We start from the raw sequence: 16,828 nt of genomic DNA, 5'->3' as shown, positions 1-16,828 counted from the left end.
GATAAGTCAAATTATGACTTACCGTAATTTTGAAATGATGATATAAAACTTCATAATGATATGATAATGATTATTAGAAATTATTAGATACAAACTGCGCACGCGCTGTTTGCCATGTGATGGAAAACGCCGGTGAAGCTATAATATGCTATAATTATGACTTAAATTAAATCAAAATAAATTCTAATTTTTAGCTAATAATTTCGACTTTTTAATCCCATAATTATGATTTACCATTGGGATTTTTTTCTTTCAGTGGCGGAAACGAGCACCTAGTTATCCAAGAACGAGTCGTTAAATTTTTTTAAACACATTGGAATTAGTTACCGTTTGTGTTAAAGTCTTGGTTAAACTTCAATATTTGCTCCGCCTCGGAAACAATTGTAATCCGTTGAAAGTTGTCAGGCTAGATTATTGCAAATGCAGGAAGTGGATGAATTGAATTGCATAACAATGAATTTTATTTATTTATAATTAAATATCATATTTGTGAACATAACATTACATACAGCCTGTCGCTTAATAGTTATCGCTAATCTTAATGGCTCTTTTTCTCAAATCACAGAGGTTGAATGACTTTTATTCTGAAAGTCAGAACGGTTTTCCCGTTGTGCCCACGGTGAGGGGACACCGCAGGTAATATAAATGGCTATAAGCTAGTCTACATTCAGCACCAGTGTTCGCTAGGAGCCAACATGTCTCTGAGCGGACTTGAAAGACTCCAGAAATGGCTCTTCGATGCAGTAATGGGGGTACTCTTCATGATGTTTCGGCTTCTGTCACACCGGACGAGTTCCGGATGTGTGAAGAAGCTGCCGCCTATCAGCCACCCGCTTCTTAAAGTATCTGCGACGCAACTCGCCAGAAAGATCCGACGGAGAGAGGTGATCTTCGGCTAACAATCATGCATGGGCTTGGCTGGAAGTAATTGTCGAGCTTCACATTGCACGGGATAACATCCGGTCCTACAGCCATAGAGCCAACAGCAAACTACTATTTTTTTTGTCATTTATAGTTATATTTTTGCATCATAAGATAGCTGTACTTTCAAAGTTTTACAACATAATCCCAATACCTGAATGAATAATTTAAAACCAATGACTGCTTATTATTTTGCTGTGTTAATGTCACGTTCTACATGCTATGTATACCATGTGTGTGTGTAGGTGTCCAGTGTGGAGGTGGTCCAGGCTTATATTGACAGGATCCAGGAAGTCAACCCTCTCATCAACGCTGTTGTCAAAGAAAGGCAAGATACAGTATCATCATTAGGGTCCCAGCACCTAGCCATGGTGGTGCCGAGGACCTTTTCAAACTCATTCATTCATTTTCTACCGCTTTTCCCTCACGAGGGTCGCGGGGGTGCTGGAGCCTATCCCAGCTGTCTTCGGGCGTGAGGCAGGGTACACCCTGGACTGGTCGCCAGCCAATCACAGGGCACATATAGACAAACAACCATTCACACACTCATTCATATCTATGGACAATTTGGAGTCGCCAATTAACCTAGCATGTTTTTGGAATGTGGGAGGAAACCGGAGTACCCGGAGAAAACCCACGCATGCACGGGGAGAACATGCAAACTCCACACAGAGATGGCCGAGGGTGGAATTGAACCCTGGTCTCCTAGCTGTGAGGTCTGCGCCCTTTTCAAACTGCTGTCCGTTATTAGTATTATTATTTAAAGCTGTCAAATATTTACAAATTGTCATCAAATTAATCACAGTTTTCAAATTTATTAATCATAATTAATCACCATTTGCCACTGTCTTACATATGCCGATTTCAGGAACAGAAAGATAAATGACAGGATACAATGATGTACCGCGGTCCGGATCCAGTGAGGACCCTTTATGGACCTGTGACCAATTAAAGTTAATGGGAAATATTTTAGATAGATATGGTTGCAGCAGTTTGCAGGCGTAATTATTTCTGTGATTAGTGATGTCACTCAAAATGAGCGAATGCGAACACACGTCATTCGTGGGGATCTGAAGTGAGCATGCAGGAAATAACCACTCTTAAAGCCCAGTATGAAAAATATACGACTCATAGCACATTAATTTATAGAACGGCAAGGCACAAGTGAGTGTTCACTCGTGATTGTGTGGCTAAAACGGGGGAGTTGTGAGGGAAGGAAACAGCAAAAAATGGTGCGTGTTTCTTCCTGTTTCCCAGAGTGCTTTGCTGCACAATTTTTGTTAAAAAAAAGGCTGGAATGCACATGGTTAGAGCTTACAAAGTTGTTGGGTAATATTCTGCATTGTACGTTGGTAGTGTATTGTCTGTTTTTATCCCCCTATTGTGTTGCTGTGTGTGTGTAGTTGTTTTGACACTAGGAGTAGGAATTGTGTGTATGTGACGTGGGGTAGTGAATTAGCTAGTATGGTATGTCTCACACAAGTACTGTACACTGCACTTGAGTACCAACTAGTGGCTGAAATGTGACATGACACAATGATGACATGACATAAATGATGTCAATATGGAGTCAAATGATCGAATATTGGTCAGTAACTAATTATCACAATTATCAAGCAGCAAAATGTGTTATTGTAAAAGGCCTAGCCTCACAGAAAGCCCTTTAGATCTTCCAGAATCTGCACCTATTCCTTTTGGGTTTCCTTGGATTTCCAAGACTGTTTTAATTTATTCCACCCATAGCTCGCCTCCAGATGATTGGTCACACTCCCAAGCATTCCCGAAGACTTCGGGACTACTGCCGAAACCCACTTTCTAAATTTGCAGGTATAGGGGTTGATAATAAATGAATAAATCCTTTAGACACCTACTTGAAAAGTGGTTAGGAGCTACTTGTAGTTTTTTGCGGGACTACCCGTGTTTAAAAAAACTCAGGTGGACCACTGACTGGTGCTGGTAATTTGCACCCCGCTCCCTGTATGCACACCCTATAAGGCAGGGGTGCTCATTAAGTCGATCGCAAGCTACCGGTCGATCGCAGAGGTGGTACTGGTCGATCGCAGAGGTGGTACTGGTCGATCGCTGGTCGATCGCGGCGTGACATTAAAAAAATATCATCCCAGCATCAATGCCGTCACTTGATTGATATACAGGGCAGCCATTCAGATGACAACTGAATGTTGCCGTTCGGGCGACCAATCAAATCAAACAACGTCTCTAAGTGCAGCAGAACTTACGATGTCAGCCTATCATCCATCCCTGTTACTTGATTGACATACAGGACAACCAATCAGATGACAACTGAATTTTGACCTTTAGGTCACTGCTCATGCGTAAACAACGATGCAAAGTGCTAAGCTAGTCGGCGAATTGCGAGATTTTAAAGCCCTCGCTAAAGTTTATGGTCACTAAAATGAGTGAAGGAGCTGGACCAAGTAAAAAGGCAAAAAAACATATCACTTCCATACGGATATGGAATATTATACGGATATTGTGATACGGATATTATCCATGACTGATAAACATGTGGAAGTGTGCTTGAGGCTGGCTATCAGCAGCTACTGTCCGGACTATGCATCCCTGGCTGGTTCAATTCAGTGCAAGTCATCAAAGTAAACTCAGGTAATTACAAAAATTGTAATAGTTAATTATGTGTGTTTTGCAATATTGGCTCATTTGGTTATGTAAGGTACATCAACATACATTGTACGTACAAATAATCCTCAATACATTTGAAAATAAATAGATGTTTTGCATTTTTGTAGTGGGTAGATCATTTTGACTCGGTCATTTTAAAAGTAGCTCGCATGCTGAAAAAGTGTGAGCACCCCTGCTATAAGGCACTTACTTATACAAAATAAACACAGTTAGCTTTAACATCGACATCTTTTAGCATGCACTTGCGTCATCACATCGTGTTTGGTACCGAATGAGTTAACAGCTCCAAATGAACTGAAAATTTAAATCAAGCTAAAGTTTAGCACACAAGCTAGTTTCTTTAATAGTAGCAGACATTTGAATCATAATTTAACCGTGTCATTATGAGCCAAGAAGGGTTGCATTCAAAGACACCACGTAACTTGAGTTGAATGCAAATGTTTTGAGGAAGATGTGTTTTGCGGGACTTCCGAGCATACTAAAATACAGCAAATTGTACTTTAGCACTAAGAGGTTATGTTATTGCGAGATAAGAATATTCGCTGACAGTTTATATAGGCCACACATATAATAAAGACGTTGTAATTTCAACGCACCGTATTGTGACAGTGATGAAGTGTCATTCTCAGGACGAGCTGACGAGAGACGCGTTTGTGTGTTGGAGAAAGATACAGCGGTGTGAAAAAGTATTGCTGTTTTGTTTGTCATACTTGCATGTTTCAGATCATCAAAAAAATGTAAATATTAGTCAGTGACAACACATTGGACACAAAATGAAAAAGGGAAAAAAAAAATCCAAACTTCCATGGCCCTGTGTGATCCTCAAATGCTCCCGTCACTCGTTAAACATGAATGGAATCGATCAGCCATTTTTAAGACTTCTAGGATTGCAGCAAACCACAGTGAGAGCCATTATCCACATATGGCGAAAAGCACAGCGACGACTCATTTAAGAGGTCACAAAAGACCCCACAACATCCAAAGAAGGCAGGTCTTTTCATTTAAAAACTGCATTTTGTGTTCAGTTGTGTTGATGTTGTGTTAATGTTTACATTTGTTTGATGATCTGAAACAGAAAAAAGTGTGAAAAAGGGGGGGGGGGGGTAATATCTTTCACACCACTGTATATGATGTTGGAATTGTACTGCTGATGATGTGTTCAGGTCAGGTCGGAATGACGTTGTTGCCCCGTCATATCACCTCATCAAAATCTTACACCGCAAATAAGAATCCAAGCCCCAACTACTTAATGAGACCACCTCAAATTGACTGGCTAGCGCCCCCACTTCTATAAGTTTATACAAATTACCCTTCGCGACATGTTTCACAGATCTTCACGAAACCTGGTGAGCATCTTGATTTGAAACAGCCATTTTGAGCGAAAACCAGAGATCATGCGGGATATTAGCATCAAGTCCTGTTCCCCCCCCCCCCCCCCCCCCCCCCCCGACTCGCGTGAACCGAGGGCCAGCTTTAATACAATGTGAGGTTTAAACTGGCCAACCAGCCCTTTTTCTCCCTCCCTGTGAAGGTTTTCCTCCGCGCTCCAGGAAGCGGCGCATGTCGACAAGCTGATCAATGAGGAACCAGGAGGAGAGGAGGTTCTGGAGGACCGTCTGCCGTTCCTTGGAGTGCCTGTCTCAGTCAAGGAGTCCTTTAGCCTCCAGGGTAAGAGCCAAAAATGCAGTCTGAGGGACATTTTATTGCCTGTAGGTTGCTCCTTTTGTTTAAATAATTATTGCGCACTTTCTGTAAATCCTATAAATATAAATACACTTTTCATATATCTCCAACTCTATAACTCCACATGCTTCAATGCTACTGTCCTGTCCTAGCCTGCGCTAGATAGCCAGCTAAACCCCAAGTAGCTTGCAGCTTCTGTGTTATGCTGTTGACATCAGACAGATTGGCAGAGTGAAACTAAATATAAAGACAAAATACTTATTACTTGCATATTCACAGAGAGTGCAACTTGTAAAACTTAAATTGGCTGCTTGAACAACAGTATTCAAACTAAAAGAACCAATAAAGTTACATAAGCGTAGCACGAGTCTGCATAAATGAGTTGGCAACCCATCTTGAACTACTAGCATAACACAAACAGATTGTAAGAAACAGGTTCAAAATATTACATGTCATTACGACAGAGTATCCGGGCTATCCGGGTATCAGAACGAGAAAATAAGACGTAGTATGAGGAGAATAAAGTCACAAATTTACGAGACAAGTTGTACATGTAATGAATTAAGTTCTAATATTATGAGGATAACATAGTTTTACAAGAAAAATAATTAGTATTACGAGAAGAAAGATGTAAATTTGTGAGGGGAAAAAAAGTCATTCAGACAAGAGTTTTTGGGCATTTTTGCTCAACTTTCAAGGCCCACAGATTACGAACTTTTAGAACTTTTTAGGAATTTTAGGACAACGTAAACATTGACACAATGTAAAGAAACTTTCATCAGAAAAGGTTTCTTTCTAGCCTTTTTGGGTCTTTATGAATTGGTAGTAGGTTTATATAATAGGGTGGTTTCAGCGAAAACACCTGATTTTCACCAAAAAACTGAAAAGTTAAGCATAGAAGCTAATTCAAGCACAACGGTGACTGACGTCCATATTTTTGGTTTTAGTGACACCTCAAACATTGAACAGTTGTTTACGTCTATATAAATAAACAAGAAAAGATTTTGATAACTGTTTGAAACTGTTCATTGCCTCCAAGTCTACAAGAGAAAAAAAAGTAATATACATTTATTACTTTTTTTTTTCCAATAAAGTCCTAATATCACAACAATAAAGTTGTACATTTGCAATAAAAGCAGATCCGCCTTGCCCGAAAGCAGTAACAAGCCGGTACTGTCCAGTCAGTTTTTCGCCTTACATAGCGAAAGTGCAAATGTAACAGGAATAACTGCCCTGGCATCTATCCCGTACGCTGTACAGTATATCCTTAAATGATTCACCACTCCAAATAATTTAGCTTGTCCATCAATCTTCAATATAATTGCGATACAACATCTATATATTTTAACTTTATGACATTTAAAAATAATCATGTATGTAAAGTATGTGTGCTAGCAAGGGCGTGTGTATTTAACATGCAAATATATAATAACTTATCCTTTCACTTTGCATGAGTCTGCATGAATTATTTAGTATTGGACTACCAGCATAAAGCAAACTAGCTTAAATGTCTTTGCAAACATATCGGAATAAACATGTGCAACTTGTTGACAGCACATTTCCGTATGATATTTCTGAGCAGACAAAATATTGATGCAAGTGGGTGTGGCTTCCGCAGAGTTGATTTTCACCAAAATATGGCTTATTAAAATATAGCGTATGTATAAATGTACTAACACTTGGATGTGAGCTAAGTCTTTCACTGTTGAATCTCTTACCTTATTGTTGTTGCTCCTACATCAGGCATGCCCTTCACAACGGGCATCATTGCCAGGCGTGGAATCGTGGCCGCCACTGACGCCCCCCCTGTGGCCCTGATGAAGCGGGCGGGCGCCATCCCGCTGGGTGTGACCAACACCAGTGAGGGGTGCATGTGGTCCGAGTCGCACAACCACCTGTGGGGCATCACCAGCAACCCGTACAACCTGGAGAGGATACCAGGAGGAAGCTCAGGTTAGGCTCTCAATGAATCCTTTTACATACAATAGTGATCTTCATTTTAATGTTACCCTCCGTCAGGTGGAGAGGGAAGCTTGTTGGCCGCGGCGGGTGCAGTCATTGGGATGGGCTCAGACATTGGCGGCAGCATCCGCATGCCCTGCTTCTTTAATGGAGTATTCGGCCATAAGACCACGCCCGGTAGGACAACCAAGCAAAAACATCACTCCAACTACAATAAGCTTTATTACTCCTGTAGGTGTTGTGTCAAACGACAACCAGTACCCTCCCGCCACGGGCAGACATGCCGACTACTTGAGCAGTGGGCCCATGTGCCGCTACGCTGAGGACCTGCTCCCCATGCTGAGAATCATGGCGGGACCCAACGCTCACATGTGAGAGTCCATGTTTGCTTCACTTCCTGTACATGTCCTAATACTTCAGTGTGCAGGCTGTCCTTGAGTGAGAAGGTGGACTTGAAGAAGCTGCGGTTCTTCACCATCCCAGATGATGGCGGCTCTAGTCTGACCAGCCCAGTCAGTCAAGAGCTGAAACAGATCCAGAGGAAGGTGAGCTTTTATTAACATGTTTCTCATGTTTGGAGGTCATAACAAGCAAGAACAAGAACATCAGTCACAACATCTCCATAGACGAAAATGGGAACAGAGTGAGCCCTTTTGTCAGTCGGATAGTCTCTTTGTGTGGCGGGTGGAGGCGGGGCTGGTAGTAGGTTGCAGTTATTTCATTCTACTTTTGTTAAAACTGTTAAAATCTTGTCTCGTAGACCTGATTGCGTATTGTCTCATCTTGTGAACAGTCACATGACACCCGTATTCAAAAAAAGTCACTTTTGCATAAGGGATCAAACTCACATTGCATTACCATTCAGGTGGTAGAGCGTCTGGAAGCCGATCTCGGAGTGACAGTCCAAGAGGTGCACTTCCCCGAGCTCCAACATGGTTTCCGGATCTGGGACACCTTCATGAGTCTTCCCAGCAGAGATGGCAAGGTGCGAGGAGACGACACTTAACATTGAGGGGAGGGGAGACATGTGCGCTAAATGTGTTCTCCTGCAGCCTCCTGCTGCCTTCGCTGATGTTCTGGGAGAGGTGGGCCGCCCAGTGTGGCCTTTCTGGGAGCTCCTGAAACGCATGCTGGGCAAATCGGACCACACCATTGCAGCCATTGGTGAGTGTCAATGTCCTTTTTAATCAAACGCTACCATGAATTAATGTGCATGTGGGGCCTACAGGTCTGACTTTGCTAGAGAAGATGAACGTGTCCAAACCATCCACTGTCCTTATCCAGATGAAGGAGAAGCTCCAGGAGCAAGTGGAGGAGCTGCTGGGGACTGATGGAGTGTTTCTTTACCCATCATACACCAGAGTGGCCCCCAAACACCACCACAGTCTTTTTAGACCCTTTGACTTCGCCTACACCGGTATTGTAGTACTGTACTCTGTTTTTCATTATTTCAACAAGTAAAATCATATTCCCCCTTTCTTAGGGATCATAAATACTCTGGGCCTGCCCGCCACTCAGTGCCCTTTGGGGCTTAATGAGGAGGGTCTCCCCCTGGGGGTTCAAGTGGTGACGGGGAAGCTGCAGGATCGTCAGTCCCTGGCTGTGGCACTCCACCTGGAGAAGGCCTTTGGGGGCTGGAGGGAACCAGGGGGCAACTAGAGCACCTTCCCACCAGCTGAATGTCATACTGGGATCTCGCATGTGCTACTAAAATCTCTGCAATGATTTCATGCTTCTTTTGGAAAAAAGGGGGTGTTGCTTCATGGAGGTAAGCGTAGGTGCTGTAGTTTGTAAGGATTATTAATAAGAAAGAAAAGGAAAAGAATTGAACAATACCAAATGTTGCAAGGAAACAGAAGACACACAAGGCGAGCAATGTTAGCGTTGTAATTCTTAGGTGCTGATATATCGACTGTAGCGCCATTTAATGCTGCAACGCTCCTTAATCACATAATAAAAATATCTCAACTGCTTTTTCTCATGTACACTGACAAGCACATACACCTCAAAGACCAATTGGAATAGTTTTAATTGACTCACACAGATGACCAATGTCTTAACAGTCTGTCAATTTTCTTCCCCTTGACTGGGGAAAAAAAACAAAGGCGGGGTGGGCAAAAAATGTTTCCAACAAAAGAAGCGCTCAGTGTTTGAGACACATTCATCCAAAAGACATTAGTATGTCACGTTGAAAAGGTGTCTGGTGGGGACAAACTGAAATAACCAAATGAGAGCAAAACATTCTCCTGCACATGTGCGCCGGCTGCTCCATTTGGCCCCAATGTGGAATCAAAACTGAACGTGTGTAAACAATCAGAAAATGTGAACATAGGGTGAATGAAGTCCACCTGTTTTACCCGCTCATGAGGTGTTGGTGATGGGTTTGTACTTTTTGAGGCGGGTCCACTGGCCTGTGGAGTAGTTCATTTCGAATACAGTGTCCACCAGCATGGTGGTGCTGCCCGTGCCGTCTGCTTTGGGCAAAACCTCTGTGTGCTCGCTCAGCTTGATCTGGATAATGTCACCCTGCTCTGGACACGGGTTCTCTGCAAAAGAAATGCATGCTGCTTTTACGAGGATGCAACATCTGATGGAATTGAAGCGTCTTTTTCACTATTTTAAGTACATCAGTGGAGTGAACGGGGGACATTGTGTACCTCTGGATCCTGCCATAAAGCCCAGGATGAGGGCCTTCTCTGGTCTGGTGACCTTGTTGGCCGTCTTGAACATCTCTTGAGCTGCGTACATCTGGTCTCTCTGAGAGGTATGAAGCAGAAAATTAACAGTCTGCGTCCAAATATATTTTTCTATGCATTGTGGCTACTGGACCGCATGCTGAAATGTGCTATTTTAGCTTATGTTCAAAATGTGAATCAATCTCCTTATATATATTAAATTATTTAAATATTTAATGATTGTGCTTAAACTCCTTGAGGAGGCTAGCATGTTCTGGCATGCACAGCTGGAGGATATGTTTCCAGGTGAAGTAAAATAAAATTACAGAAAAGTGACTTTGTACCGTAAGTGAGAGATTCTTTTTGGGCTGAGGCTGTGTTGGTGTGGGGGCGGGTGTTGGTGTGGGTGTCTGAGGGGTGTTGGGAGGCTGGGTGGGTGCCTCAGGCTGGCCCGCGGTGGCAGCAGCTGGTGGCCCATTGCTGGCGGGGGTGGATGCCGGTGTGCTGGGCGATGTCGGGGTGGCCGGGTTGGCCGCGGTGTTGGCGTTGTACATGGGTGTCCTCTGCTTGTATTGGCCTGGGAGAGTGGCAGCGGCGGTGCCTGCGCCTGCCGTCGCCGACTCCTCTGGCTGTCGGGCCAACTGAAGCGTCTCCCGCCCTGACCCACCTGCGTTTGCTTTCGGGTGGGGAAGGAACAAAAAGACTCGGTGAAGTGAAGTCAGGAGGTTCTGCTGCTGTGGGACGTTCCCTCACCTGGCTGTGCCTCAGAACTGGGAATGTAGGAGGAAGATGGAACCATGCTGGGCGTGGCGGGTAAGTAGCTGGTTGATGGAAGAGGATTCTCGTTGAGCGCCCCCAGTTTCTGGAGCAGAGAAGACCTGTTAGACCTCTGCTACAGCTATTCTTACACAAGACATGTAGGTTAAAGCACCTGTGCAGACACGAGACCGGCAGCATAATCCGGTGTGGTGTTCTCCACCACCGCTTCTTCTTTGGCTGCTTTCTCGTCTGCTTCTGTGTCTACAAAACACACACGGCAAGTTCACGTCACACAACTACAATTACACAGCACATCGTGTAAATGTTGTTACCCAAAGTCTTTCGTCTCCTTTTTGCCTCTCTTCCGGCTCCGACCATGTTCAGCTCGGAAATATCTAACAGCTGTAGAGAATAGGAAGGGGAAAAAAGCTTTAAAAATCGTAGCTCATGGTCAATGATCACCACAGCAGCGTTATCATTATACCTTGACCCCACGCTCCTTGCGCAGCGGCGTGCGTGCGGGAGCGATAGGCGTGCGGTTGCTGGGTGGGCTAAACATACTGGGTGCTGTAGGGCTGCGGAATGGGGCCTTAGGAATCCCCTTGAGAGGCGCTGAGAGACAAAAACAGCAACTGTTGTAAATGTGTAATAACATTGTGCTGCTCATATGAACTTTATGGAGCTACAGATTAACTTGAGGTAAATGGAAGTGAGCTACAGTATCTTACAAATGTCAGTACTCCCCTCACAATTCAACAAGGGACAATAGAGGGTCAACTTGTATATACTCTAACAATTTAGACCAGGGTCTCAAACACACCGCAGGACACTAGTTTGAGGCCCCCGCCTTGATATGAAAGTTTAAAGTTTGATATGGATGCTGTATGGTATCATGTACCCAAAAATTATTACGTTTGATTAATGTTCATGTTAAAGGTTAAATAACTGTTAACAGTTATCCTCCCTATCCGTGTGGAAGTGGTACGTTTTTGGCTTTTTAAGTTTAAAGGAAATAACTTGTAGGCTACCGTTTAGGTCGCTAGCTCTCCAGTTTGCGTGAGTTTGCGAGTGTCACAAACCCTGCAGTTGCGCAATATGTTGTAAATAAAAACAGTGTAAATGTGACTATAGTCGTGTTTTGTCATGTCTACAGGGCTCTAATAATGCTTTGTTCATTTTAATCTGAAAAAAATAATGTCTACCCACCAACTATATGTGGTTTCTTAAGTTTTTATTATTTGCCGTTTTATTATTATTATTATTATTATATTTATTTATTTATTACTGATTGATTGATTTTCTTTATTCTTGATTTGTTTATTTATTTTTCATCTCATTTTGTGTAGAAAAATAAAAATTAAGATATTTGAGAACAGTGGAATGTTTTCCTTGTAGAGCTTTTCTTGTAGAAACCAAAGCAAAGTTTATTCATTTTTCTGTTTTTAATAAATGCGTTTTTTTTTTGGAAAACCTGATGCGGCCCAGCCTCGCCCAGACCCTAGCTCCAGTGGCCCCCAGGTAAATTGAGTTTGAGACCCCTGATTTAGACAATTCTGTTAAAGCTGTACTGTTGTACACGGCCATTTAGCCAAGGCTTTCTATTGTATTGTCCGTTGAGAGGACTGCACATAAAGCTTGCTGAAATATTTTTGTGAGATACTGTGGACTTTGTAGGCGCAGCCCTCACTTGTCGTGTCAATTTTTTTGACTAATCCTCTCCCTTTGGCATGGAAAGGCACTCCGGCGGTCTTTTTCAGCTGCTGCGCTGTCTCTGTGGCTGGGATAACAAAAACAAAACATTTACTTAAGTACACGACTGGTACCAAGAAAGAGGAGGAAAAAGTCAATTACATTTCTGCAATAGCTCGGCTCTGAGTGTAGCACTCTTGGGCTTCCTCTTCAGTTGGAAATGTTTAACGGGGGGCGTAAGGGGACCCACCAGTGTGGTCAATGCACTCTTATTCAGATATTGGCACTCCAGAGGAAGCATAGCTGATGCCTCACACTCCCCCACTGGGTGGAAACAAACACATCATCAATAGCAGGCAACAAAACAAAAACAAACTGTACTACCTTTCTCCCTGAGCTCTCCTAGGATGTCCTGCACGTTTGGATTCTGCTCCTCCAAGTCCAAATTGAGAGAGCCCGTCTCTGGAAAGGACTTGAGGATGTCTGCAACCATGAGCACCCAGGGCTCGGAGTCCACCGTGGCCAGCTGGATTATCTCCGAGAGAGCCTCCTTCATCTGGACATAAAAATGAGGCTCCCATCAGAGCACACAAGGAACAAATGCAATGGGAAAGGCAGCAAATAATAAATGTTGTAATGCTACAGGATCAAAAACAAATGCAAAGTGCTGCAAATGCCCACAACACAACCAAACCACAAAAAACAACTGCATGACAAAAATGCTACAAGTTCATAAAACAAAACTGAAATCTACAAGGCTAATTTTGGAAAGGTACATTTTCCTTCCGGATTAAGGAAACGGTTCAGAATTTGTCACAATGTTTGCCTATCACTCAGCGATATAAACCCCTCAGGCTTAAACATTAAAATGTGGGGTTTTGTGGCAAGAGTAAGTCAGTTGAGCGTGTTGATAGTGTTTGTCGATAGTTTGGGGGGTTTGGTTAGTACGGTTATTTTCATTTGGAGTTCAGAGAGAGAAGATATGGAGCAGTCTAGAAGATTTCTCCTGTGTGGGAACATTTTGACTTGATCGGTCCGAATAAGTAAGCCAAATCCAACACTATTAAGAGATGATATGTTTGCATTTCAAAACCTGTATTTTCACTGTTTCTCGTTATTGAAAGGTGAAGTGCTTATTGTGTTTCAAGGAGTTGGGGTACAATAATAACACCTCATCCATGTTAAGGCATTACCGTGCTTTTCGTGAACATAAAGATGAAACTGAACCTTCACCCATCCATGGTAATATTAATATTACAACATAATAAAATTAACTTATTACAATATTACTAAAACAAATTTTCCGAGTTGACTTAGGTTCATTGTGCAAATGAAAGATCACACAAGAAAACAAGAGTTGGATGAGGCCCTTGTTGACATGGTTGGCAAAGATACACAACCCTAAAGCATAGTGGAGATGTTGTATCAAAAAAGAGCAATCGACTCAAACCAAAAATTGCTAAGAAAAAAATATTTCTGAATAAAATCTCCCAGGTTCTGTCCACGTTACACAAGAATACAGATTTATACATCTTCCTAGTTACACAAGCACTTTTACTGAGCCCATGCCAGGTGACATAAAACCATGATGACGCTAGCCATATCACATGAAGCATTTATGGACAAGAAAACATTCAGCATTTTATATATCCCGTATATTTTATCTCAGTTTGTAGATTAATCATTTGGTAACAGATCAGCATTCAATGCATCACACATGAAGATACAGCCGCCTGTAATTGTATCCAAGGCCAGCAGGTGGTCTCACGTGCACATGGACCTCCAAGAAATGAACCTCTTCTGAACCAATTGACTGAAATGGTTCAAAGCCTCATAGGGCTTCATCTCGCCAACATGAGACGTTAGTAGTTCGGGTCATTTCCCTCAAGCAGCCACAGAAACAGTTCATTTGATGGGTAACAAAAACAGATACAAATAACATTAGGGTTTGACATAATGAGACCAGAGAGCTACATTTCAGCGTATCTTCAGATAATAGAGAGGGTCTGGAGAACGTGGGCAGAAGACAGAATCTACTACTGTTTAGCAAGCATAAGAGGCCAGAGACCACTCTTCAACTTCATTAGTGACATGCGGCCGGTGGCTGGGACACCCAGACAGCGTTCACATTGGCCAAACCAAAACAGAGCGGTTCTCATTCGCGTCTCAAGTTTCAAGACAAAGAGTTTATCTATTGGAAATCAACACAGTACGACATCACACATAATGTCGCTAAGATAACATTCACACATCACTCCTTGGTCTGGATTCATCGTGAATTCAATGCTGTCACAAAGATGTTCATCAATATGAAGGCCCCTATTTGAACTTGTGGATGCTACTCGTCAGAAGTGGCATGTCCCCTCAATGTTAAAACACAACTGACACGAATGAGCATAACGTCAAGCATTGGAAATGTGGGTTTATTTACAATTAAGTTTGTAGTTTGCATGTTAAATCGTTGAAATGAAATCTGCGGTGTCTGACTAGTTGTTTTGGTAGCGGCTGAAATAGCATGTCACAATACTTTGTTCCGGGGTTCATATTCGTGCCGAGTTGTTCACAACATATCGTTTTTCATGAGAAAATTGAGCTACTTCGCTAGCTTAGCTTACAATGATTAGCTTACAATTCTGTGGGTAAATGCAAGTAAGTGATTGACTGTATTGCTATATTTATTGTGAAGCTCATTTGACATTACATATTATATATATATTATATTATACATACAGTATATATATTAATACATACATATTAACATATGTTAATGTGAGGCATGGCATCAACACAGCTTAATTTGTTATTCGATGTGCCAATTTCAAAAGTTCTCAATTGCCAACATGCCATAGGAGCACTTTGAAAGGCACTGACCAGTAAAATCAGAGTTATTTTATTTTGAATAGCCAAATTCATTTGTACTTCTATGGCAGTTAATGTGTTTTTACTCACTTTTTCGTCTCTCATATGAGGTTATACTTTTTCCCAAAGCATTTTCCATAATATGCAAATTAGACGATGACGCCTTACAGCTACGGCCAATAGCCATTTTTCTTACTGAAAAGTTGGCAACAGTGCACTAGTACCGAGACTTCAATCAAACGCAAGATACAAGTGATGTGAAGGAGTTATCATGGCACCGCCCCCAACCCCGTTCCATTCCGTGTCGTGTTCCAATCACACAGTCATAATGTCTGAACGAAAGCTGTTGAGCTAATGGTAAGCTAGATAGCATACTACTGGAAACAAGCAGTTGTGTGCTAAAATTGGAGTTTTGTAGTTATGTCGTGAAGGCGTTCTCCTGTAAAGTTTATGTGTAAGATCCGAATCGGGTGCACGGGAAAAAAGCCAGTTTTCCGTTTAATTTTGTAGCTACTCTCGTCAGCTTCCGCGGTATTGCAAGCTAACAAGCTAATGCTAACAGAAGTAGTTAACTGTATTACGGCACAATAGAGTGCATTTCCAAATCACAATACGGTTACTATAATAAAAAAAATAAACTAGCACTTATTAGTTAGCCACCACTGTGTGGCTTAAAGCCGACCTGGTGGGTGAGCAGGACGCCTAATGCACGGAACCCACCTCGTCCACGGTCCGCCGAGGAAGATGGAGCATCCCGAGTAAGAGTTTGAGCTTGACCGGTGGCGACAAGCTGGAGAAGCAGAGCCGTATGTTGTCGATCACGGACACAGTGAGGAGCGATGCGATGCTCGGCGGCGTCCACAGCTCGTCCGTGGAGCCGAGTTTGTTGTGAAGCCACAGGCCAGTGTCGCTGTCCTTCATCGACGCCATCTTGGAAAAAGAAGTGTTTTGAGTTCGGGCATTTTAATGGACTACTAAGAAAACAGCAGTCAGGACCCCGCCCACATCTGTTTGGAGGCCCACTGAGTAATATACAAGCACTGAACAGCGTCTCACTAATAACAAAAAAGAATATATATATATATATTTATATTTTATCATACAGTGCACTACAACTATATAACTGTTATTACGCCATAATATGACAGAAAAAAAACATCATTTAATCAATATTCAATAAATGAAATACAATTTATTTAACTGAGTTAACACAATAATAATGATAAAAACGCATATTTTTTATTTATACCATTGTTATTGAAGAATTAACATTGTACTGAAGTTAGGGGAATTTGGCTTTTGGGTGAAATTTCAGGATGAACCAAAAATGCACTACAGTATAACCTTTTGCAGGTTTACTTCATTTGACCTCTAAACTATTGAATGCACAAGTCCAGCTGTTCAATGTTTCAGTACATTCTACACAACTTGTTCACAATTGGAACACAAAATTCAAATCAGATGACAAAATGTTAACACAAAGGCAAACAGTCTGAAATGAAAAAATGTTTTTTTCACTTGTGTTTGAAGTGCTCACGACATAGAGAGGGTTTAAAAAGCAATAAAAAAATACTGTATTCACTTACAAAACTTTTTGACTGCTGCGTCAATAAACAACTATA

General features: G+C 42.1%; 2 protein-coding genes across 2 annotated transcripts; one reads left to right on the top strand and one right to left on the bottom strand.

The window, feature by feature from the left end:
• Positions 1 to 600: 600 nt before the first annotated feature.
• faah2b (fatty acid amide hydrolase 2b) lies at positions 601 to 10,240 on the top strand. Its single transcript, XM_058067303.1, has 11 exons — positions 601 to 884; positions 1,167 to 1,249; positions 5,111 to 5,247; positions 7,006 to 7,215; positions 7,282 to 7,401; positions 7,460 to 7,595; positions 7,652 to 7,769; positions 8,090 to 8,209; positions 8,277 to 8,388; positions 8,453 to 8,641; positions 8,708 to 10,240. Exons 1-11 carry the CDS (start codon positions 696 to 698, stop codon positions 8,881 to 8,883), a joined length of 1,590 nt encoding a protein of 529 aa, XP_057923286.1. The 5' UTR covers positions 601 to 695; the 3' UTR covers positions 8,884 to 10,240.
• On the bottom strand, positions 9,236 to 16,168 carry nelfa (negative elongation factor complex member A). Its single transcript, XM_058067302.1, has 11 exons — positions 15,927 to 16,168; positions 12,732 to 12,903; positions 12,510 to 12,671; positions 12,346 to 12,435; positions 11,143 to 11,270; positions 10,991 to 11,060; positions 10,831 to 10,919; positions 10,653 to 10,761; positions 10,244 to 10,575; positions 9,882 to 9,981; positions 9,236 to 9,770 (listed from the first exon to the last, which is right to left on the bottom strand). Exons 1-11 carry the CDS (start codon positions 16,134 to 16,136, stop codon positions 9,586 to 9,588), a joined length of 1,647 nt encoding a protein of 548 aa, XP_057923285.1. The 5' UTR covers positions 16,137 to 16,168; the 3' UTR covers positions 9,236 to 9,585.
• Between the last annotated feature and the right edge of the window lie 660 nt (positions 16,169 to 16,828).

This window comes from Doryrhamphus excisus, chromosome 3 (genome assembly GCF_030265055.1).
Source record: "Doryrhamphus excisus isolate RoL2022-K1 chromosome 3, RoL_Dexc_1.0, whole genome shotgun sequence".
Lineage (NCBI taxonomy): Eukaryota > Metazoa > Chordata > Actinopteri > Syngnathiformes > Syngnathidae > Doryrhamphus > Doryrhamphus excisus.
Note: the sequence above shows the minus strand (reverse complement) of the source record. Positions and strands in the feature narration are given on the sequence as shown.